The 25,000-nt window shown below is 49.6% G+C and overlaps 1 protein-coding gene across 4 annotated transcripts in view; it reads left to right on the top strand.

The window, feature by feature from the left end:
* Positions 1 to 24,721, top strand: part of LOC121289539 (inositol polyphosphate-5-phosphatase A-like) — a 45,095-nt gene extending 20,374 nt beyond the window's left edge. For 3 of the 4 annotated variants that reach the window (XM_041209041.1, XM_041209043.1, XM_041209044.1), the window contains exons 4-16: positions 1,882 to 1,969; positions 3,884 to 3,947; positions 6,844 to 6,947; positions 7,748 to 7,800; positions 9,119 to 9,235; positions 9,812 to 9,896; positions 10,851 to 10,946; positions 12,362 to 12,436; positions 12,544 to 12,617; positions 14,281 to 14,392; positions 17,955 to 18,008; positions 21,553 to 21,594; positions 23,324 to 24,721. In XM_041209041.1, the coding sequence (XP_041064975.1) occupies positions 1,882 to 1,969; positions 3,884 to 3,947; positions 6,844 to 6,947; positions 7,748 to 7,800; positions 9,119 to 9,235; positions 9,812 to 9,896; positions 10,851 to 10,946; positions 12,362 to 12,436; positions 12,544 to 12,617; positions 14,281 to 14,392; positions 17,955 to 18,008; positions 21,553 to 21,585 (955 nt within the window). In that variant the 3' untranslated portion in view covers positions 21,586 to 21,594; positions 23,324 to 24,721. The remainder of the gene's footprint in view (positions 1 to 1,881; positions 1,970 to 3,883; positions 3,948 to 6,843; positions 6,948 to 7,747; positions 7,801 to 9,118; positions 9,236 to 9,811; positions 9,897 to 10,850; positions 10,947 to 12,361; positions 12,437 to 12,543; positions 12,618 to 14,280; positions 14,393 to 17,954; positions 18,009 to 21,552; positions 21,595 to 23,323) is intronic. The other variant, XM_041209042.1, reaches the window with a different exon arrangement.
* Positions 24,722 to 25,000: the final 279 nt, after the last annotated feature.

Raw genomic sequence — 25,000 nt, 5'->3', positions numbered from 1 at the left:
GGGGGGGGGGGGGGGGGGGGGGGGGGGGGGGGGGGGGTGGGGGGGGGGGGGGGGGGGGGGGGGGGGGGGGGGGGGGGGGGTGGGGGAGGGGGGGGGGGGGGGGGGGGGGGGGGGGGGGGGGGGGGGGGGGGGGGGGGGGGGGGGGGGGGGGGGGGGGGGGGGGGGGGGAGGGGGGGGGGGGGGGGGGGGGGGGGGGGGGGGGGGGGGGGGGGGGGGGGGGGGGGGGTGGGGGGGGGGGGGGGGGGGGGGGGGGGGGGGGGGGGGGGGGGGGGGGTGGGTGTGGGGGTGGGGGTGGGGAGAGCGGTGGGGTGGGGGTGGGGGTGGGGGTGGGGAGAGCGGTGGGGGTGGGAGTGGGGGTGAGGGTGGGTGTGGGGGTGGGGGTGGGGAGAGCGGTGGGGTGGGTGTGGGGGTGAGGGTGGGGGTGGGGAGAGCGGTGGGGGTGGGAGTGGGGGTGAGGGTGGGGGTGGGGATGGGGGTGGGGGTGGGGGTGGGGGTGGGGGTAGGGAGAGCGGTGGGGGGGGGGATGGGGAGCCTCGATCTGGCCCTTTTGATCCAGTGCCCAATTCCGTGTGAGGTAAGGCCGCCATCGCTTTGCAGGGGCCTCGAGTCTGACCGTCCAGCCCAGCCTCAATCGAAGGCCGAGCGATTCCCCCACCCCTTCCCCCAGCCCCTCCCTCCACCCCCTCCCCATCCCCTCCCTCAAGCCCCTCCCCCATCCTCTGCCTTTACAGAATCACAGAATCACAGTGCAGAAGAGGCCCTTCGGCCCATCGAGTCTGCACCGACACGTGAGAAACACCTGACCTACCTCCCTAATCCCATTTACCAGCACTTGGCCCAGAGCCCTGAATGTTATGACGTACCAAGTGCTCATCCAGGTACTTTTTAAAGGATGTGAGGGAACCCGCCTCCACCACCCTCCCAGGCAGCGCATTCCAGACCCTCACCACCCTCTGGGTAAAAAAGTTTTTCCTCACATCCCCCCTAAATCTCCTGCCCCTCACCTTGAACTTATGCCCCCTTGTGACTGACCCTTCAACTAAGGAGAACAGCTGCTCCCTATCCACCCTGTCCATGCCCCTCATAATCTTGTACACCTCGATCAGGTCGCCCCTCAGTCTTCTCTGCTCCAACAAAAACAACCCAAGTCTATCCAACCCCTCTTTATAACTTAAATGTTTCATCCCAGGCAACATCCTGGTGAATCTCCTCTGCACCCCCTCCAGTGCAATCACATCCATCCTATAATGTGGTGACCAGAACTGCACACAGTACTCCAGCTGTGGCCTCACCAAGGTTCTATGCAACTCCAACATGACCTCCCTACTTTTGTAATCTATGCCTCGATTGATAAAGGCAAATGTCCCAAATGCCTTTTTCACCACCCCACTAACATGCCCCTCCGCCTTCAGAGATCTATGGACACACACGCCAAGGTCCCTTTGTTCCTCAGAACTTCCTAGTGTCGTGCCGTTCATTGAATACTTCCTTGTCAAATTACTCCTTCCAAAGTGTATCACCTCACACTTTTCAGGGTTAAATTCCATCTGCCCATTTGACCATCCCATCTATATCTTCCTGTAGCCCAAGACACTCAACCTTACTGTTAACCACTCGGCCAATCTTTGTGTCATCCGCAAACTTACTAATCCTACCCCCCACATAGTCATCTATGTCGTTTATATAAATGATGAATAATAGGGGACCCAGAACAGATCCCTGTGGTGCACCACTGGACACTGGCTTCCAGTCACTAAAGCATCCTTCTGTCATCACCCTCTGTCTCCTACAACTAAGCCAATTTTGAGTCCACCTTATCAAATTACCCTGTATCCCATGTTTATAACCTGACCCCCTACTCTTCTTCCTTATCCCCGACAGCAACATCCTTTCGAGCAAGGAGATGAGAGAGTACGACCGGGTGCGGGTGTACATTGACGAGGATTTCACTGCTCACAACCACTTCACTGTAAGTAGGCCATGGGTAGCAGGGTTTGTCAAGCAGCTGTGGGTCGAGTTAATAAATTGAGGCGGAGATTAAAGTGATCGATCCTTTCATTTTTAAACAATTAATAAAGGCGGAAGACAGCTCCAGATGTGCCGGACAGCTGGCGCCGATTAACAATGGGACAGCGTGACAGAATATCCCTTTAATTGTGGGGCCCGTGTGCGTTTCTGATTGGTTTCCCCATTCCTTTCGGAGATTGGCACCGGTTAATCTGTGTCCCTTTCACTCACTGACTCCCCACCTCCGCCCGCTGTAAAAATGGAATTTGGGGCCAGGAGCGCTTGTAATTCAGTCGATTTTTATTAAACTGAGCCGGCGTTGAGTGGCTGATTAATGAGCTGAGCCATTTGTCAGAAAGGGACTTGGACTGGAAAAGCCTTTTTTTTTTATATCAGCGCTCTTGGACTGTGACCGGAAAGTCCTACGAAACATTACTGATTGTCCGAGATCAACATGGACAGTCCACATTGTCTGCGCTGGCTGTGGGTTATAAGTGACAGGAGAATGAGGTAGAGAGAGAGGGGGGAGAGGTGTAGGGAGGGGATTCCAGAGCTTGGGGTCCAGGCAGCTGAAGACACGGCCGCCAATGGTGGAGAGATTCAAATCGAGGGACGCTCAAGAGGCCAGAATTAGAGGAGAGCAGAGATCTCGGAGGGTTGTGAGGCTGGAGGGGATTGCAGAGGGAGGGAAGTAGGGAGGGAGGGGGAGGTAGGGAGGGGGAGGTGGGGAGGGAGAGGTAGGAAGGTAGGTAGGGAGGGAGGGAGGGAGGGAGGGGGAGGGAGGTAGGGGGAGGTAGGGAGGGAGGCAGGGAGGGAGGGGGAGGTAGGGAGGGAGGGAGAGGGAGGTAGGGAGGGAGGGGGAGGTAGGGAGGGAGGGAGGGGGAGCCAGGGGAGGGTGGGACAACAAGGGGTCTAAATGCAAAAGCGAGCGTCGCAAATCTGAGCTGCTGGCGGGACTGGGAACCCGTGTTGGTCAGTGAGCCCTCTGGATGATGGGTGAACGGGACTCAGTGCAGGTTATGGGAACCCGGGGACAGCTGGGTTTCGGATGGGCTGCGGTTTATTGGAGGGTAGGAAGGGCTTGTCAGGGACACACTGGAAGGGCCGAGTCCAAAGGGGAGGAGGGAGGCATTCAGCAGGGGAGGAGGGGGAAGCGAGGCAGGGAGAGAGTCGGGCGATGGTGGTATTAGGTGGTCTCGGTGATACTCGCTCAGAAACCCCCTTGGATTTGAATGGAAGGCGGCTCTTCAGACCCTTGCATCGCCCCGAATGAGAAACTCTTTAGTCGCCTCCCTCGCTCCACCTCCAAACTCAAATCAAATAGGGGCTTGTCAACAATGCCATCTCCTAACCCTCCCTTCAAAGCCGCTTTGCCCAGCAGCAGGGGGTTTGGAGTCTCGGAGTTGGCCTCTAAGCAGGCGAAACCGGTTGCAGCTGGGCCTTCAGGTTTGATGTCTCATTCAAAAGATGGCACCTCTGACAGTGCAGCTCTCCCTCGGTACTGCACTGGGAGTGTCAAGCTTTGGGCTCAAGTCTCTGGAGTGGGGTTTGAACCCTCAACTTTCGGACGTGGAGCCGAGGTTGTTAACCGCTGAGACACAGCTGGGACAGCATGGGGGGGAGGGGTGTGGGGGCCGAAGGGAGACAAGGAGGGGCGGGTCAGTAGTTTCAGGTCTTTCCAGCACTGCTTGTGGGCCGGGAGGAGCAGAAGTGCACTGTGGGAATGGTTATTTGGAGAAAGCCATTGAGTCAGTACTTTGGCCTGAAGATCAACTGTCTGAACTTGACTTCATCCTTAAAATATTGTCCCTTCCTCAGGGGGCTGTTTAATGTACATGTGCCTTTAACCTCAGCATGTCTAAATCTGCTCCCTCAGGCCCTGGGCAGTATGTACTTCCTACATGAATCAATTCAAGCCATTTACCAGTTTGATTTTAAAGGTAATGTTTACATTTTACATAAAGCTTCTAAACTATCTCTCTGTCACTCTCTGTCACACTCTCTCTCTCTCTCTCTCTCTCTCTCTGTCACTCTCACTGTCTTCTTCCTCTCTGTCTCCCTATCTGTCCCTCTGTTCCTCTCTTTGTCGCTCTCACTATCTGTTCCTCTCTCTGTGACTCTGTCTATCTCTGTCTCTCTGTCTCTCACTGTCTCTCTTTCTCTCTCTATCTCTTGCTGTCTCTCTCTCAATGTCTCTCTCTGCCTCTGTCTCTCTCTGTATCATTCCCTTCGTCTGTCTGTCTGTCTCTCTTCCATTCTATCTCTCTCAATTTCTCCCTCTCCCTCTCTTCCTCCCTCCCTCTCTGTGTCTCTCTCTTTCTGTCTCTGTCTCAGTCTCTCCCTCTCCCCCTCTGTCTCTCTCCACTCTGTCTCTCTCCTCTTCTGTCTCTCTGTGTCTATCTCTCTCTCTGTGTCTCTCTCTGTCTGTCTCTGTATCACGCTCTCTGTCTCTTTATCTCTCTCTCTGTCTCTCTCTCTCCCTCCCTGTCTCTCCTTCTGCCTCTCTATCTCTCTGTCTCTGTCTTTCTCTCTCCCCCGTCTCTCTCCATCTCCTTGTCTCTCTCTGTCTCTCTCCCTCTCTCTGTCCGTCTCTCTCTCCCTCCCTCTCTCTCTCCGTCTCTCCCTGTCCCCCTCACTCTGTTTCACTTTCTCCTGCTCAGGGGTCCTCTGCACATTTCGCTCTTGACCTTTCTCAGCTTTGAATCCCTCGAAACACAGCGTTACCCTTGTGCCTCTATCCACGCTGTTCAGTTTAAGGGCCATCGCATGCCCCCCTGTTCTAACAGATCCTTTCCCAGAGTTCGGGGAGATTCCTCACCTTGGGGGTGGCTTTCCTTCAACCTCGCCTCTCGAGGCTTTCAAAATGGCCTGGTCACTCTTCCTGTTTCCATCCCTCTGCTGCCCGGTCTACAGACCCTCAGCCGGAGACACGTTTAATGGGCACGTGTGAACTTTTGTGGGCCCTCGGTCCTGAGGCGTGAGACAATGACCCAATCACAAAGCAAACCTGTCCTCATTGGATAGCGGGTGCATCAGGTTAAAGGTTGAAGGGGAAAAGGTCAAGCTGGCAGTGATAGTCCAGAACAGGCTTGTCCAATGCTTGGGTGGGGAGCTCCTTTCCATCTTTATCTCACTCAACAGGTGATGAGCAAACGTCAGAAAGATAAGGTTTGGCGTAACATTAAACATGAATTCCAAAACTAACCGGAGTGTGAAACAACTTCCTGAGCAAAAACAAAGCAAGGCCAAAGCAATAAATTGATCACTTTTTAAAAAGAAAGTGATTAATAAAGATGACCATTAGAGTGTAAGAGAGGGTGTGTGTTTGTGAGAGATTGTGTGTGTGTGTATGCGTGTCCGTGTGCAAGCGTGTGTGCATGTGTGTGTGTACACATGCGCATGCGTGTGTGTCTGTGTGTGTGTCTATGTGCACACGTGTGTGTGTCTATGTACATGCATGTGAGTGTGTGTGTGTCTGTCTGTGTGTATGTCTATGTGCATGCGTGTGTGCATGTGTGTGCACATGTGTGTGCGTGTTTGTGTGTGTGTGTCCAGCTCACTCCCCACTTGGCTTGAGTGTGTGTGGCTGTGAATGTGTGAGAAACCCGAGACTAGGAGTAAGGCAGGCTCTCTCTCTCTCTCAAACACACACACTTGCTCTCTCTCAGACATATGCTCACTCTCTCTCTCTCACACACACACACACTCTTTCTCTCACACACGCACACACACAAACACACACACTTGCTCTCTCTCAGACATATGCTCACTCCCTCTCACACACACACACACACACACACACACACTCTTTCTCTCATACATGCACACACACAAACACACACACTTGCTCTCTCTCAGACATATGCTCACTCTCTCTCTCTCTCACACACACACACACACACACTTTCTCTCACACACGCACACACACAAACACACACACTTGCTCTCTCTCAGACATATGCTCACTCTCTCTCTCTCTCACACACACACACACACTTTCTCTCACACACGCACACACACAAACACACACACTTGCTCTCTCTCTCTCTCAGACACACGCACATTCTCTCTCTCTCTCACACATGTACGCGTACACACACACTCAGTCTCTCTCACACACAGTCTCTATGTCTCTCAAGCACACAAACACACACACTTGCGATCTCTCTCAGACACACACTCTCTCTCACACACGCATGTGCACACGCATGCTCCGTCTCTCTCACACACAGTCTCTCTCTCACACACACACACACTTGCTCTCTCTCAGACATATGCTCACTCTCTCTCTGTCACACACAGTCTCTCTCACACACACATACGCAAACACACACACTTGCTCTCTCTCTCAGACACATACACACACTCTGTCTCTCACACGCACACGTGCACATACACCCGCTCAGTCTCTCTCACACACACACACACTCTCACTCAGTCTCACACACTCACACTCACTTTCTCACTCTCACACTCACTCACACACACTCACAGCCCCTCACTCTCTGGGATGACCAAGACAAGGCTGGTTTATAATATTAAAATAGCAAGATTGTTAAAAACCACACAGGAAGCCTTATCTGACTGTCCTGATCAGTAGGGGGGGCGCTCACATCACATCGAAAGGCTAATTCCACTCTTGGCCCCCGCTTGAACTCAGAAAGATTCATGTAGAATGAAATTTTAAACCTTGAGCTTGACTAAGAGGTTTGCAGATGATGAAAGGAATAGCAGTGTGGTTGACAGAGAGGAAGAAAGCTGTAACCAGAGGCCTGGTGATAAGTCAGTGCATCCACGGGCAAGGAACTTAACTGTCTTTCGTCTTCTTCTATCCAGCTCAGAACTACAAGGAAGTGGTTGGCAAAGAGGTCCACACAACATGTCTACAGAACAACAGCATGATTGAGAAAGAAAGGTTTGCCCAGGACTTCTGGCCTGAGGTAGGTTGTGAAACAGATGCACCGTTTATTTGGATAATAGCTCTGAGCATCACCTACAAAGCAGTTATAGGCCCCTGCACCACAGGCTCCTTCTCCACTCGAACTTTCCCAGACGATGTCACGCTTAGTGAGACGTCTCTCAAATGCACGCCTTATAAAAGAGTTCCAAGATATTTCTTCGGGGCTGAATCCCTTAGCAAAATGTGTGCATCCTGACTCTCTGTGATTTAGAAAACATCTTTTTCATGAATTGTGGGCTTCGCTGGCTGGGCCAGCATTTATTACCCATCCCTAATTGCCCCCTTGAGAAGGTGGTGGTGAGCTGCCTTCTTGAACTGCAGCAGTCCATGTGATGTAGGTACACCCACAGTGCTGTTAGGGAGGAGTTCCAGGATTTTGACCCAGCGACAGTGAAGGAACGGCCGATATATTTCCAAGTCAGGATGGTGAGTGACTTGGAAGGGAACTTCCAGGTGGTGGTGTTCCCATGTGTTTGCTGCCCTTGTCCTTCTAGATGGTAGTGGTCATGGGTTTGGAAGGTGCTGTTGAAGGAGCCTTGGTGAGTTGCTGCAGTGCATCTTGTAGATGGTACACACACTGCTGCTACTGTGCATCGGTGGTGGAGGGAGCGAATGTTGAAGGTGGTGGATGGGGTGTCGATCAAGCGGGCTGCTTTGTCCTGGATGGTGTCGAGCTTCTTGAGTGTTGTGGGAGCTGCACTTGCCCAGGCAAGTGGAGAGTATTCCATCACACTCCTGACTTGTGCCTTGTAGAAGTCACCACATCTATTTCTTTCCTAGTTTAAATGGTCTCGGAAAGGCTACATACGGACCAGGTGGAGACTGCAGAATCGGTATGCTGTCTTCTTTATCTTTCATTGCTCAGCGATCCTATTCCAGCCCTGGGGGAGTGGGGTAGACAGCTCTGGGGTCAGAAGGTTGTGGGCTCAAGTCCCATTCCAGTCTGACACTCGTGGAATGGGTCAAGCTGACTGGAGGCCATTTGGCCCATCCTGTCTGTGCCAGCTCTCTGTAAGTGCTACTCCCACTCTCCCCTGCCTTTTCCCGTACCCTTGCAAATCTTTTCTCTTCAGATAATTATCTAATTCCCTTTCAAAGGCCTCAGTTGACCCTACCTCCATCACACTCTCAGGCAGCGCACTCCAGATTCTAACAACTCACTGCGTGAAAAAGTTTCTCCTCATGTCTTCATTGCTTCTTTTGTCGGTCACCTTCAATCTGTGCCCTCTGGTTCTCGATCCTTCCACCAATGGGAACAGTCTCTCCCTATCCACTCTCTCCAGACCCCTCATGATTTCGAACACCTCTATCAAATCTCCTCTCAAGCTTCTCTTCTCCAAGGAAAACAGTTCCAACTTCTCCAACCTGTCCATGTAACTGAAGTTCCTCATCCCTGGAGCCATTCTCGTGAATCTTTCCTGCACCCTCTTTAATGGCTTCACATCCTTGCTAAAGCTCAATACTGAGGGAGTGCTGCACTGTCAGAGGTGCCGTCTTTCAGATGAGATGTTAAACTGAGGCCTCATCTGCCCCCTTGGGTGGATGTAAAAGCTCCCACAGCAATATTTCGAACTAGAGCAGGGCAATTTATCCCTAATGTGCACCCTTACGATGATCTGACCATTATCACCTTGCTGTTTGTGGGAGCCTGATGTGCACAAATTGACTGCACCATTTCTTACATTGCTACAGTGACTACGCTTCGAAAAGTACCTCATTGGTTGTAAAGCGATGTCCTGTGGTTACCTCAGTCAGTGCAAAGTCGGTACTTTTTAGCTCTAGGGGCGGGTAGCTGGGTCAGTCTGAGACCACATGACAGTGGATAGACCATTAGTCTCCAAGTCTAGCAGGAATGTCAGGTTTCATAAACAGTTATACTTTAATCTGTCTACTTAATTCCAAGATAGAATGGAGGTGGGGATCTAGAGGGTGGCTAATTAGCATTTCTGCCTGGATACAAGGCCTGTGTGATTCACATAGCCAGGGCTTTGAGTAGGGAAGAATCCATCGCGAACCATTGTAGTATCTGGTTACAGGATGAGAGGGCACAGGGACCGGTCACACAGGGTTAGGAATAATTGCCTGTTAGTAATTCTCTCAATTTTTATGTTTATGCGCACAATCTCTTTCATAAAACTGACCCCGTGACAGCACCTTTGACCTGGTGAACATTCACCTCTTCCACGACGCCTCCAATCTCATCGCCTGGAAGAGTCCCTCCACATTCCCAGGGAACAGACGTAAGGCACTGGGACATGTCCTCAGTAGGTAGGTGTTCCAAACACAAAGTTTATAAGCTTATGTCTCGGGTGTGCACCTTTCATTTGTGGTAAAATGGAGGAATGAAGTGGGGGTCATGTGACCAGCTCCGAATTTTGCCTGACAACAAGCTTGGGTGCCTCTGTTGTTATAGGTTAAAGGAGAGTCAAGGTTGTCTAATTGTGAAGAATGTGCAAGGTATTCACAGCTGTGGACAATGGCAAGAACATCTATTAGTCTCTAAGTCTAGTGGGAATGTCAGGTTTTAATAAACGGTTATACTTTACACTGCCTACTTCATTCCAAGATAGAAGGGTGTTGGGGATCTACAGGATAGCTAACTAGCATTTCTACCTGGATACAAAGCCCATGTGATTCATATAACCAGGGCTTTGAGTGGGGAAGAGTCCATAGCGAATCATTGTAGTATCTGGTTACAGGGACTTTCTAGGGTATCCTGAAAATCACAGAGTAAGTCAGTCTGCAAGAATCAGAGAGATGGAGAGAGTGAGATGGAGCGAGAGAGATATGGGGGGAGAGATAGATGAGGAGATGACATGTACCTTATCCGCCATCTTTTCACAGGATTACGGACGCTCGCTATGAGAAGGTGCCCTTCTTAATTTTCGGAGACTTCAACGTGCGTCTGGACACACAGAGAGTGGTCGAGGTAACTTTCCAGGATTGCTGTGTAGATGTGCCTGATGTCCTGTACAATGGAGACCCCAGGGAGTTCCAGTGAAGAAAACCCAATTCCTGCTTGCTCCAACTGCATAGAATTCCGGTTAAATCAAACCTTACCTGATCAATTCCCAAAAAACAGCCATTCACCACTCCTTTCTGTTTCCTGTCACTCAGCCAACTTCATATCCATGCAGCCACTGTCCCTCTTAGTCCATGGAGTTCAACATTGGTGCACACCTGTGTGACACTTTATCAAACAATTTTTGAAAGTCTACATGCACCACATCAACCACATTACCCTTATCTACCCTAGCTCAAGTTCAGTTATTCCAACACGCTCCTGGCTGGTCTCCCATGCTCTACCCTCTGTAAACTTGAGCTCATCCGAAACTCTGCTACCTGAGTCTTACCTCACACCAAGTCCTGTTCCCCTATCACCCCCTGTTCTCGCTGACCTACACTGAGTCCCAGTCAAGCAACATCTTGATTTTAAAATTCTCACCCTTGTTTTCAAATCCCTCTATGGCCTCGCCCCCTCCCTATCTCTGTAATCCCCTCCAGCTCCACAACCCTGTGAGGTATCTGCACTCCAATATAATTCCGGCCTCTTGAGCGCTCCCAGTTTGAATCTCTCCACCATCGGTGGCCGTGTCTTCAGCTGCCTGGGCCCCGAGCTCTGGAATTCCCTCCCTATACCTCTCCCTCCCATCTCTACTTCACTTTCCTCCTTTAAGACAATCCTTAAAATCTACCTCTTTGACCAAGCTTTTTGGACATCTGATCTAACACCTCCTCATGTGGCTCGGGGTCAAACTCTGTTTAATAATGTTCCTGTGAAGCAGCTTGGGGATGTTTCGTTACATCCAATGCACTATACAAGTTGCTGCTTATAAAGATTGGTGCAAATGATACGACTGCTCCCTCTGTCTTTGTGCCTCAGACTCTATGTAGCACAGCCTCTGTGGAGACCATACTGAACGGTGATGCGGAGGACGTGAAGAAGGTTATCTTTCAGGAGCAAGGCAATGACCATAAGGTATGAGCAAGACTTATGTTGCCTCAGTCTAAAGAAGTGGCTGGGTGCTTTGCCATGGACCATGCTCCGCTCTGGGGCAAGTAGGTCATTCGTCCTTGGCTTGTGTGGTTTGAATTTGGACCAACAACCTCAAGGACAGCTTTTCCCCCCTCACTCACACCCTTTCTTGATAATCCTGTCATGGGACGTGGGCATCAATGGCAAGGCCAGCATTTGTTGCCCATCCCTAATTGCCCTCGAGCTGAGTGCCTTCTTCGGCCACTCTGGAGGGCGTTTTAAGAGTCGACCACATCGCTGTGGGTCTGGAGTCACGTGTAGGCCAGACTGGGTAAGGGTGGCAGATTTCCCTCCCTAAAGGGCATTAGCGAACCAGGTGGGTTTTTACCACAATCGATGATGGTTATGTGGTCACCAGTGCTTTCAAATCCATCTTTTTAAAATTACTCAATTGAATTTATTAATTAAATTCAAAATGCCACCAGCTGCCTTAAGTGGGTTTGAACCCTCTCTGCAGGGTATTAGCTTGGGCCTTGTAGACTGCTAGCCTAGTGACATCACCACTACACCACCAGCAGTGCAGTAGCATTGGTGGGTTTAATGAGTGCCACACATTGAATACTGGTGACTGATAACTGCAGAGATTGAGGCTGGTAACAGGTGCTCACTTGCATCGACCCATCTAAGTGCACGTTGATTAGATAGCTTTCAAATTGTGATATGGTTTAGGCATAGTTTGAGGCACAACTTGTGGGGAGTGCTGTGACCTCAGGAGGAATGGGCTTGCAAGAAAAAAAGGTGCTTTTGAAGTGTAGCCACTGCTGTAATGTGGTAAATACAGCAGCCCAATTTGCACACAGTAGGATCCCACAAACAGCAATGTGATAACTAACAGGCTATCTGTTTTTGTGAAATAAATATTGGCCATGACACCAAGGAGAACCCCCCAGTCAAGCAACGTCTTGATTTTAAAAGTCTCCCCCTTGTTTTCGAATCCCTCCATGCTCTCGTCCTTTCCTATCTCTGTAACCTCCTCTAGTCCCACAACCCTCCGAGATATCTACGCTCCTCTAACTCAGCCTCTTGAGCATCCCCCGATTTTAATCTCTCCACCATCGGCGGCCGTGCCTTCAGGTCCCTGGGCCCCAAGCTCTGGAATTCCCTCCCTACACCTCTCTCCCCCACATCTCTCTACCTGACCTTCCTTCGTTAAGATGCTCCTTAAAACTGACCTCTTTGACCAAGCTTTTGATCTGACCTAACAGGTCAGGCTTGAGACAGCTTATTACGTTAAAGGTGCTATGTAAATGTAAGTTGTTGTTGAGCTGTGACGGTTGACTGTATTGAGGAAGTGTTGGCTGGTTCTCTTCCTGTTGACCTATCTAAGTGACATCTCTCTTCTTGTCATGGACTTGCAGGTGCTGTTGAGGATCGAGTCCAAAACCTTCGACTATTTTGATCAGGATGTTTTCCGACAAAACAATGGGAAAGCCGTGCGTAAACTCAAACCTCTTTCTCAGTGCTTGCTCTCCTGCGGAGCTGACTTTCCCATGCCCGGCCCTCCTTGCACACCATTAACCACCCTCTACCCTCTCTTTAGCTTTTAGAGTTCGACAGGGAGTTGGCTACGTTCTTCGATGAAATCTGCGAGCTGGACATCGAGTTCCCTCCGAGGTAGGCGAAGATTGAAGTAAGGGTCGAGCTTGCCTATTGCTGGAAAGAGAAAGGAGACTTGGTGTCGAAGCTTTTCGTCTTGCACTCATCAGGACAAATCCAAGAATGCCAAATTTCAAAGGGGAATTTGGTATTTTGCGAATCTGTCCTGGTGAGTACAGGATGAAAAAGTTCAACAGCTGGGCTTCCCTTTTCCAGCGATAAGCAAGCTCTGTACTAAAAGAATAAACATTGAGGATTCCCAAATCTTTTGCCTGATAGATTCCGGAATAAAATTATGAATGTACACCAGAATACAATTGGGATATGTTGACTTGGATGAGAAAATGTCACATAAGCACTGACCTATCTGACCACAGTTCAATGTTCCTAGATTTATGCACACCTGATGCTGTGGGACAGAGGGGTCATTAAATATGCTAATCTGTCGAATATTCATTTGTCTCATTCTGAACAGCAGCGCCCCCAGTCGGTGTTGAGTCTTCATTTCCTGCATTCGCACGATATCTTTGTAATCTCTAGACTTGACCATTCCTGCACATCCCTGGCTGGTCTACCCTCTATAAACTTGAACTCATCTAGAACCCAGCTGTTCCATGCCTTAACTTGCTCTGGGTTGGACTGGACACCTCCTGCTGTGGAGCATTTTTCTGAAACACACTGTAGGAACTTTTGCCTCTTCAGCCCTTAGCACTACTCCTATCCCAGTCTATATTTGGATAATTAAAGCCCCCCATTATAACTACTCTATAATTGGTGCACTTCCCTGTAATTCCCTTGAAAATTGGTTCCTCTACATCCTTCCCACTAGTAGCTGGTCCATAGACAATGTTGAACAATGTACCAGCATCCTTTTTGTTCCTTAGCTCTAGCTAAATAGATTCTGCCCTTGACCTCCCTGGGATGTCCTCTTTCTCTGATCCCTCTTGGGCATCCTTTTTCTCCAGGACTGCAATGCTCTCCTTAATCAATACCACCACCCTTCCCCCTTTTCTCTCCTTTCCTGGATCCAGGAATATTTAACAGCCCTGTCTTACCCTTCTTTGAGCCAGGTCTCTGTTGTAGCCACAGCATCATGTTTCCACATGGCAGTCTGTGCTTGTAACTCACCAATCTTATTTATCATACTCTGCGCATTCACATACATGCATCCTATAACCCTAAAATAGATTTTATTTCTCCCTTACTCTGAACCCACCCTAACAACTTCCTATTTCCTACTCTATCTCTCCCAACATTCTGGGATACCTCAGTATCCCTCTCTAGCTTTAATCCTGATTCCCAGATCCCGGTTAAGTTAGATTAAACCCTCCCCAACAGCACCAGCAAATTGCCACACAAGGAAGTTGGTCCCGGTTCAGTCAAGGTACAACCCATCCGCCCGTACGGGTCCCTCAGAGCTGTTCCCAACATCCCAAGAACCTAAAGCCCTCCCTCCCGCACCATCTTTCCGGCCACACATTCACCTGCGTAATCCTCCTATTGAGGATCCGGAGATCTCGATTTCCCACCTCGCTCCCTAAGTTCGGACCCCAAGGCCACATCGCTCTTTTTGCCCATGCTGTTGGTACCGACGTGGACCAACTAAATTTCCTCCTCGACTACAGCCCGATGGAGAAGCTCCATAAGTCTAATCGTGAGGATCTTGTACTTTTCCTTCCAGTTACCCATACAGTGAAGTCAACACTGAGGGAACGCAGTATGCAAACACTCGCTGCCCAGCTTGGTGTGACCGCATCCTCATGTCTCCCTCCGCCAATGAAGTCGTGATAAAGGTAATTCCTGGGACAAGCTGATTCCTGGGACAAAGGGTTAGTCTTATGAGGAAAGGTTGAACAGGTTGGGCCTATACCCACTGGAGTTTAGAAGAATGAGAGGTGATCTTACTGAAACAGATAAGATTTTGAGGGAGCTCGGCTGAGAGAGGATGTTTCCCCCATGGGGGGAATCTAGAATGAGGAGGTACAGTTTCAGGATAAGGGGCTCTCCCATTTAAGATGGAGATGAGGAGGAATTTCTTCTCTCAGAGAGTTGTTAGTCTGTGGAACTCTCTTCCCCAGAGACAGCGGGGGCTGGGTTATTAAATATATTCAAGGCTGAGTTAGACAGATTATTGATCGGCAACAAGGATTATGGGGGGACAGGCAGGAAAGTGGAGTAAGATCAGCCGTGATCTTACAAACTGGCGGAGCAGACTCGAGGGGCCGAATGGCCTACTCTTGCTCCTATTCCTTATGTTCTTATTTCTCTAGGCCCTGTATTAACTCTGTAGTGCATATACATAATCCTATATCCGAAAACTTAGATTTATATGGTGTCTTTAATGTAGACAAAAGGTGTACCACAAACTGCCCTTGTGGGCAGGATGAAGTTAAAGGAGCCATGAGGCAAAAAGAGGAGCTATGAGGGAGGTTGGTGAAAGAGGTAGGATTTTAAATGGAGGAGAGGGAGGTTTAGGGAGGGAATCCCAGAGTGTGGGGGATACACAACTAAAGTATGGGTGGTGGGGCAAAGGGAATGGGGGATTCACAAGAGGGTAGAGGAACAGAGAGTTTGGTGGGGTGGGGGATGTGTGCTGGATTTGGGGGCTGGAGGAGGTTACAGAGAAAGGGAAGGCCAGGAAGTGTTTTAAATGCAAGCACAAGAATGTGCAATCTAAAGCAATCGGGGAATATGCAAACCTGCTATCGAACCTTGGTTAGACCACACTGAGAGCGCTGCGTGCAGTTCTGGTTACCATATTATAAAAAGGATATAGAGGCACTGGAGAGAGTGCAGAGATTTACAGTTTGATCCCAGAAATGTGTGGGGTTACATATCAGGAAAGGATTGACAGGCTGGGTCTCTTCACTCTTGAAAAAAGGTGACTGAGAGGGTGACCTAATCGAGGTGTTTCAAACTCTGAAAGGTTTTGATCGAGTGGATACAGAGAGAATGTTTCCTCTTGTGGGGAAGAGCAGAACTAGAGGCCATCAATATAAGATCATCACCAAGAAATCCAATCGGGAATTCAGGAGAAACTTCTTCACCCAGAGAGTGGTGAGAATGTGGAACTCACTCCCACAGGGAGTGGTTGAAGTGAATAGTATCGATGTATTTAAATGGAAACTGGACAAACACATGAGGGAGAAGGGAACAGAGAGTTAGGATGGTAGATTTAGATGAGGAAAGATGGGAGGAGGCTCGAGTGGAGCATATAAGATATAGGATGGATAGACTGGGAGACAGCCCAGTCCCATACTTTATAAAACTCAGAGTGATGGCTGAGAATTTAGTGAATTCAATTTCATGATCTATGGATTTTAATACAAAATGCAGAGTGCAGGAGACTTTTCATTTCTATTCTGTTAATTAAGGAGACCTGCATTTTACAAGTTCGTAATTATTTTTATGCTCAAATGTTCATAATTGTACAAACCTTTCATTGTATTATATCTGATTTTTATTTCATTGATTGTAAGTATGTCAAGAATGATTATTATTTGTATCATCATCACAACTCAGAACCCATCACCATGATGACTTCTCAATAAACCTATTACCTGTCCCCCTGGCCATCCATCCATGTCTCCATCTATCTCTCTATCTATCGCTCTCTCTATTTCTCTCTATCTCTCTCTCTATCTCTCTCTCTATCTCTCTCTATCACTCTCTCTATCGCTCTCTCTATCTCTCCCTATCTCCCTTCCTATCTCGCTCTCTCTCTCTCTATCTCAGTCTCTCTCTCTATCAGTTTCTCTATGTCTCTCTCTATCTATCTCTCTCTTTATCTCTCTCTACCCCTATCTCTCTCTATCTCTCCCGATCTCCCTCCCTCCCTCTCTCTCTGTCTCTATCTCTCTCTATGAACAGAATTTTACAGGCCCATTTCAGTGGGGACGAGGCAGTAAAATGTGGTGAGACATTCTAAACCTCATTGACTGCAGCGGGAATGTAAAATCCTGCTATCTCTCTATCTATCTCTCCGCCTATCTGGGTGAGGGTATTTTTAATCATTCACGAGATGTGGGCATCACTGGCTGGGCCAGCATTTATTCCCCACCCCTAATTGCCCCTTGAGAAGGTGGTGGTGAGCTGCCTTCTTGAGCCGCTGCAGTCCATGTGGTGTAGGTACACCCACAGCACTGTTAGGGAGGGAGTTCCAGGATTCTGACCCAGCGACAGTGAAGGAACGGCCGATATATTTCCAAGTCAGGATGGTGAGTGGCTTGGAGGGGAACTTCCAGGTGGTGGTGTTCCCATGTGTCTGCTGCCCTTGTCCTTCTAGATGGTAGAGGGCATGTGTTTGGAAGGTGCTGTCGAAGGAGCCTTGGTGAGTTCCTGCAGTGCATCTTGTAGATAGTACACACTGCTGCTACTGTTTGTCAGTGGTGGAGAGAGTGAATGTTTGTGGATGGGGTGTCAATCAAGTGGGCAGAATTGTCCTGGATAGTGTTGAGCTTCTTGAGTGTTGTGGGAGCTGCACTCATCCAGGCAATGGAGAGTATTCCATCACACTCCTGACTTGTGCCTTGTGGATGGTGGACAGGCTTTGGAGAGTCAGGAGGTGAGTTACTCGTTGCAGGATTCCCAGCCTCTGACCTGCTCTTGTAGCCGCAGTATTTTTATGGCCAGTCCAGTTCAGTTTCTGGTCCCCCAGGATGTTGACAGTGGGGGATTCAGTGATGGCGATGATATTGAACATCAAGGGGCAAATCCCTCTTGTTAGAGATGGTCATTGTCTGGCTATTGCATGGCATGAATGTTACTTGCCACTTGTCAGGATGATAAGACATCCAGGGACATGAGAGAGGAGAGGGCGGTTCAGACAAGGGGTGGGGTCTTGGGGGTGGGTTAGGCTGGAGAGGGCATAAGAGGTAAACATTATAGGTGGAGAGAATCTCTCCGCAGATTTCCAAATTGCAGGAGCGGTAATTGAGACTAATATTCCAAATTTTCCACATTATTTAGTGTTTCACCAAATATTTGTGTCTTAGAGGGCACTTCCCACATAGAGGGAGATTTGAACATCCTGAAATGTCAATCGCTGGTTAATAAACCCTTTGAAGAATCAGTGGTTTTAACAGAGGCCTTTCACTGGCACTATGAATGCTGGGAGAGTGAGGCCACCTCTTGCTCAACAGAAGGAAAGTGATCCTAAAGCTGAAGCAGGAGCTCCTCAGACTGGGAGCTCGAGTTATAAACACTCACTTGGCTGTCGTTTGCATTTTTAAATCCCCCAATGAATTCCTCTGTTGAGGTTAGCTGACTGCTCAGAGTCCCAGAGGCCAAGGTTAGGGGGTGGTGATGGTCTGCGGTATCAACATGTATTCTGATCATCGATACTTTATATTTCAGGGGAGATATGTTTACGACCTCATGGGGCTTTCAGTCTGTATGGGTGACCATAAGGTAAAGCTATCAATGTTAGTTATTTGTCATCATTCTGATTGGACACTGATTGTCACTGAGCAATGGTTCTTAGAGCTGGAGCTGGAGACTTTCTGTCTCAGGCACTGTGAGTCCAATTTTAACCCCTTCAAAACCAATCCACTTAACAGATTCAAAAAGGGACCCTCATATCATCAAACACTCCCAGGACAGGTACAGCACGGGGTTAGATACAGAGTAAATCTCCCTCTACACTGTCCCCATCAAACACTCCCAGGACAGGTACAGCACGGGGTTAGATACAGAGTAAATCTCCCTCTACACTGTCCCCATCAAACACTCCCAGGTCAGGTACAGCACGGGGTTAGATACAGAGTAAATCTCCCTCTACACTGTCCCGATTAAACACTCCCAGGATAAGTACAGCACGGGGTTAGATACAGAGTAAAGCTCCCTCTACACTGTCCCCATCAAACACTCCCAGGACAGGAACAGCACGGGGTTAGATACAGAGTAAAGCTCCCTCTACACTGTCCCCATCAAACACTCCCAGGACAGGTACAGCACAGGGTTAGATACAGAGTAAATCTCCCTCTACACTGTCCCCATCAAACACTCCCAGGTCAGGTACAGCACGGGGTTAGATACAGAGTAAATCTCCCTCTACACTGTCCCGATTAAACACTCCCAGGATAAGTACAGCACGGGGTTAGATACAGAGTAAATCTCCCTCTACACTGTCCCCATCAAACACTCCCAGGACAGGAACAGCACGGGGTTAGATACAGAGTAAAGCTCCCTCTACACTGTCCCCATCAAACACTCCCAGGACAGGTACAGCACGGGGTTAGATACAGAGTAAAGCTCCGTCTACACCGTCCCCATCAAACACTCCCAGGACAGGTACAGCACGGGGTTAGATACAGAGTAAATCTCCCTCTACACTGTCCCATCAAACATTCCCAGGACAGGTACAGCATGGGGTTAGATTCAGAGTAAAACTCCCTCTACACTGTCCCCATCAAACACTCCGAGGACAGGTACAGCACGGGGTTAGATACAGAGTAAAGCTCCCTCTACACCGTCCCCATCAAACACTCCCAGGACAGGTACAGCACGGGGTTAGATTCAGAGTAAAACTCCCTCTACACTGTCCCCATCAAACACTCCCAGGACAGGTACAGCACGGGGTTAGATTCAGAGTAAAACTCCCTCTACACTGTCCCCATCAAACACTCCGAGGACAGGTACAGCACGGGGTTAGATACAGAGTAAAGCTCCCTCTACACTGTCCCCATCAAACACTCCCAGGACAGGTACAGCACGGGGTTAGATACAGAGTAAAGCTCCCTCTACACTGTCCCCATCAAACACTCCCAGGACAGGTACAGCACGGGGTTAGATACAGAGTAAAGCTCCCTCTACACTGTCCCCATCAAACACTCCCAGGACAGGTACAGCACGGGGTTAGATACAGAGTAAATCTCCCTCTACACTGTCCCCATCAAACACTCCCAGGACAGGTACAGCACGGGGTTAGATACAGAGTAAATCTCCCTCTACACTGTCCCCATCAAACACTCCCAGGACAGGTACAGCACAGGGTTAGATACAGAGTAAAGCTCCCTCTACACTGTCCCATCAAACACTCCCAGGACAGGTACAGCACGGGGTTAGATACAGAGTAAAGCTCCCTCTACATTGTCCCCATCAAACACTCTCAGGACAGGTACAGCACGGGGTTAGATACAGAGTAAAGCTCCCTCTACACTGTCTCCATCAAACACTCCCAGGACAGGTACAGCGCGGGGTTAGATACAGAGTAAAGCCCCCTCTACATTGTCCCCATCAAACACTCCCAGGACAGGTACAGCACGGAGTTAGATACAGAGTAAAACTCCCTCTACACTGTCCCCATCAAACACTCCCAGGACAGGTACAGCACGGGGTTAGATACAGAGTAAATCTCCCTCTACACTGTCCCCATCAAACACTCCGAGGACAGGTACAGCACGGGGTTAGATACAGAGTAAAGCTCCCTCTACACTGTCCCCATCAAACACTCCCAGGACAGGTACAGCGCGGGGTTAGATACAGAGTAAATCTCCCTCTACACTGTCCCCATCAAACACTCCCAGGACAGGTACAGCACGGGGTTAGATACAGAGTAAATCTCCCTCTACACTGTCCCCATCAAACACTCCGAGGACAGGTACAGCACGGGGTTAGATACAGAGTAAAACTCCCTCTACACTGTCCCCATCAAACACTCCCAGGACAGGTACAGCAGGGGGTTAGATACAGAGTAAAACTCCCTCTACACTGTCCCCATCAAACACTCCCAGGACAGATACAGCACGGGGTTAGATACAGAGTAAAGCTCCCTCTACACTGTCCCCATCAAACACTCCCAGGACAGGTACAGCACGGGGTTAGATACAGAGTAAATCTCCCTCTACACTGTCCCCATCAAACACTCCCAGGACAGGTACAGCACGGGGTTAGATACAGAGTAAATCTCCCTCTACACTGGCCCCATCAAACACTCCCAGGACAGGTACTGCACGGGGTTAGATACAGAGTAAAGCTCCCTCTACACTGTCCCCATCAAACACTCCCAGGACAGGTACAGCACGGGGTTAGATACAGAGTAAATCTCCCTCTACACTGTCCCCATCAAACACTCCCAGGACAGGTACAGCACGGGGTTAGACACAGAGTAAAACTCCAATTAGTTGAGCTCCCTGTAAAGTTTCACTTGCTGAGGTGTGAAGAATCGTGATGCCTCTCACAGTTTCAATGCTCCAGCCCACCATCTTGGCACACCCACAATGTATGTTCCCTTGGGATTGTTGTGCAGGAAGGTTCCATTGATAGGACTGCACGCTAGTGTGGACAGGCCTCGTGGCCCTCTTGGCCTGTCTGCCATTTTGCAGAAGTCAATATCTTCTCAAAACCAAAAACAAAACCACAATATTGGGAAGTGTTGGCAAAATCCTTGAAACGAGGAAGTCTCTATACCCTTATTAGGCGAATTGCTTGTTTGTTCGATGAATAGACTTACAAAGTGGCACAAACTGAACTTGCACTGTTTGGCCACCCTTCAGACCGTCACAAAGCACTCTGCAGCCAATCAATTGCTATTTTCAGTGTAGCCACTGTTGCTTCTTTGGAAAACATGGCCACCAATACGTGCATAGCAAGCTCCCACAAATAACAACTATTTTTTGTCAAAGTGATTTGAGGGATCAATATTGGCCAGGACACCAGGGAGAACTCCCCCAATCTTCCTTGCTTTAGTGGCTATGGGATCTTTTACATCCACCTGAGAGGGCCTCAGTTCAATGTCTGAGATGAAAGACAGCACCTCAGACAGAGCAGCACTCCCTCAGTACTGTACCAGGAGTGGAAGCCTTCCTTTTTGCACTCAAAGTCTTTGGAGTGGGATTCGAACCCACAACCTTGTGAGGCCAGAGGGCTACCCACTGAGCCATGCCTAATATACTTTCTGTGTAATGTATATCTTTTAACTGCTTTTCTCCCTTCTCTCCCTTGCCAAATCCAGCCCGTGTTCCTGTACTTTCAGCTCACAGATTGAAAAGTAATGGTAAGTGCCAAAATTGTGGTGAAGGCCTAAGTCCTACGTCTCCGGCCTTGCCTCCTCCTGCCTTCAATGTGTTTTCCACTTGCTTGGTCACCCTGTCCAAACAAGAACTCGCTGCGTCTATTTCCCTTTTCCTTTCCCCTTCCAAGGCCTCCTTTGTTCGGTCGCTCTTCCCTGACAGGCTCGCTGGAGGGTACATGTGTCAACGGTGAAATTTTGCGCTAATTTTTTTCTGTTGCCGTCCAGTCAGTAAACGTGAGTAGGAGGGGCCTGCTCCGTTGTTAAGCAAGACCACGGCTCAGCTCTGGCTTCATGTGAGACCTTTTCCTCCCCGTCCCCATAATTCGCCTCATATCTTAAAATCCAAAGAGTGCGCCGTCTTGATCGTACTCACTGGCTGAGCCTCTGCAGCCCTCTGAGGTAGAGAATTCCAGTGGTTTACCACCCTCTGAGTGAAGACATTCCTCCTCATCCCAGTCCAAAATGGCCGACCTCTTATCCAGAGGCTGTGCCCCCACGTTCTTAGTCCCCCAGGCCAGGGGGACCGTCTTCCTAGTGTCCACCCTGTCAAGCCCCTTAACATGTTGTGAAGCAATCGCCTCTCATTCTCCTAAACTCCAGCCTCCAGGCTTCGGCCTAATCTGCTCAACCTCTCGTCGTGGGACAATCTCCAAATCCCAGGAACCTCGACAAAACCTTGGTCACACTCTCTTCTGCACACACAACTCCAAGCCCCCTTTCCGATTGCAGTAAGGCTTCTTTCACTCTTACCCCACAATCCGTTTGTGTTAAAGGGTAACGTATGATTGACTTCAAAGCCTTTTCATGTGGCGCCTCGTCAAGGGCCTTTTGAAACTATCCCTAGGATTTTCTGGCCCAGTGGGAAAATTGGAAGAAGCTGGGAGGGGGGCAGAAAATTTTGGGAAGCTCTCTTCGGTACCCTGGCCTGTGGATTACTTGGAGATTTGTTGCCCAGGAATTTCTCCTTTTAAGCTCAATAGACTCTTCGTCATTGAATGAGTGCAAAAAGGTTCTGTTATGACTTGCCCCTGGGGCTGGTTACCTTTATTTGACCTATTGAGAGCATTAAAAAAATTGGAGTAGACCATTCGGCCCGTCGAGTCTGCTCCGCCATTCGACACGATCCTGGTTGATCTTCTGCCTCAACTCTACTTTCCCGCCCGCTCCCCATATCCCTTGATTCCCTGAGAGACCCATCCCAGCCTTAAATATCTTCAACAACGGAGCATCCACAACCCGCTGGGGTAGAGAATTCCAAAGACCCACAACCCCCTGAGTGAAGAAATTTCTCCTCATCTCAGTCCTAAATGTTTGGCCCCTTAACCTGAGCCTGTGACCCTGTGTTCTAGATTCGCCATCCAGGGGAAACAACCCCTCTGTGTCTACCCTGTCAAGACCCTTCAGAATCTTACGTGAGATCACGTCTCGTTCTTCAAAACCCCAGAGAATATAAGCCCAATTTACTCAGCCCCCCATCATAGGACAACCCCCTCACCCCAGGGGCCAATGTGGTGAGCCTTGTTGTACGGCCTCCAAGAAAATTGTCTCCTTCCTTAGATATGGAGACCAGAACTGCGCACAGCACTCCAGATGTAGTCTCGCTAAAACCCTACACTATCAGAACCCTCAATGGTTTTGAAGGCCTCCTCTGCTCTCCCTTGATGGTGTTGGTGCTTTGACTTCTTACAGGTCTTGAATCTTCTCTCCCCAGGGGGCAACTGAGGCTCCATCAGCACCGGAAGCTGCGATCATCGGCCACTCGTCAGCGACCAACACTTGCCCCGTCTGAACTCAAGCCCGAACAGCTCAAGAGCCAACGATTGCAGAGTCTCGCCCTCGAGTCCTTGACCAACCTCCCCACAGGTCCCTGGGGCCTCGCCCTGGGATCGACTGGCATTCAGGAGGCCGTGGCCACTTCCTGCCTCTCGAAGGCCTCAGTGCCCGACGAATCCCTCCTCAACGTTTCAGCCTTTGTACAGCACAGAGTTACAAAGCAGCTCGGTGTAGGAAATGCGGCATGCACATGAGCTTTATTTATCAAAGTTTCATCTTGCTGTCCGGGGTAGCTGTTTGTCCAGGCCGCGAACCTTTCCAAATCCTGCTTCGCGGCTGAACTCCCAGCCCTGTGGGATGACACCCCTGTTGACTGAGGATGACCTTTACCTGCAATCGGTGGCTTCCCTGTTGTCTTGACTCGTGCCAAGGGCAGGTGAGGGGTGGTGGAAGAGGTTTGACGTGACGCTGATGAGTCACACCGTCAGGACCTCACCCTCCAGCAACGATCTAGGCAAACCCACCTAGCCATGGAAGCCGAGCTCTAATAACATGGCCAACGCCCTGTTGGTGAACTGGGCCTTGTTTCTGTAGCCTGTCTCTCTTATCATCTCTTGCACAGTTTTTTTTTTAGTCTTTATTCCCTCATGAGACGTCAGCATCACTGGCAGGTCCGGCCTTTGTTGCCCATCCCTAATTGAACCAAGTGGCTTGCTAGGCCCATTTGGGCTGTGGGTCTGGAGTCACATGTAGGCCAAGCTAGGTAAGGATGGGAGATTTCCCTTCCCTGGAGGACATTAGAGAGCCAGACAGGAGTTTACGACAATCGATGATAGGTTTATTACTAATTAATTTATTATTAATTGTTTAAATTGAATTGAATTAAGTTAATTAATTTCAATAATTAATTATTATTGGGTGCTAAATTAATTAATAATAATAAATAATAATTGAGTTCCTACTTTGAATAATTAATTACTTTGAATAATTAATTGATTTAATTGAACTGAATTTAAATTCCACCAGCTGCCGTGACAGGATTTGAACCCATGGAGCTCCGGGTTACACAGTAATATTGCCACCGCGCCACTGTTTCCCCATACTGTCAACCCCACATTCCAGGAAAGCTCTCCTCGTAGGCTTCCTCCACTCCATTCGTGGCGGCCAGTTTTAACCGTGTACCCTATCTCCCGGACCCTTTTTCTCACCAGCCTCTCCCGCGTTTTCCGATGGGGATCTCCCCTCGCTGCCCTCTGATCCTGGCACCTCTGATTTCCAAACACTCGCCTCCTCCTGCCCCACCCTCCCTATCACAGATCGCACCCCCTCCACAACCCCCACCCCCCCCACACCCCCCCCCCCCCGCCCCCACCTTCTCTCACGGCTTTGCCTGCCTCTGAACTTGCCGAGAACCAGCCACACGAGGTCGCTCGGATCTTCTGGAGGGGCCCTCGGCCTGAAATGATTAACCTGGCCACTCGCTCCTGCTGCCGGTATCCAGCCTTGTCAGATTTCCTGTCAGATTCGTGTTATGCCTTGGGTTGTCCTTGTTGTATGGGGTCAGCGCTGCAACACTTGCCCGTTGGGTCCAAATCAAACTTCAATAAGCCACCTT

This window comes from Carcharodon carcharias, chromosome 17, assembly GCF_017639515.1.
Source record: "Carcharodon carcharias isolate sCarCar2 chromosome 17, sCarCar2.pri, whole genome shotgun sequence".
Classification (NCBI taxonomy): Eukaryota; Metazoa; Chordata; class Chondrichthyes; order Lamniformes; family Lamnidae; genus Carcharodon; species Carcharodon carcharias.
The sequence above is the reverse complement of the archived record's forward strand: the minus strand, read 5'-3'. Positions and strand labels throughout refer to the sequence as shown.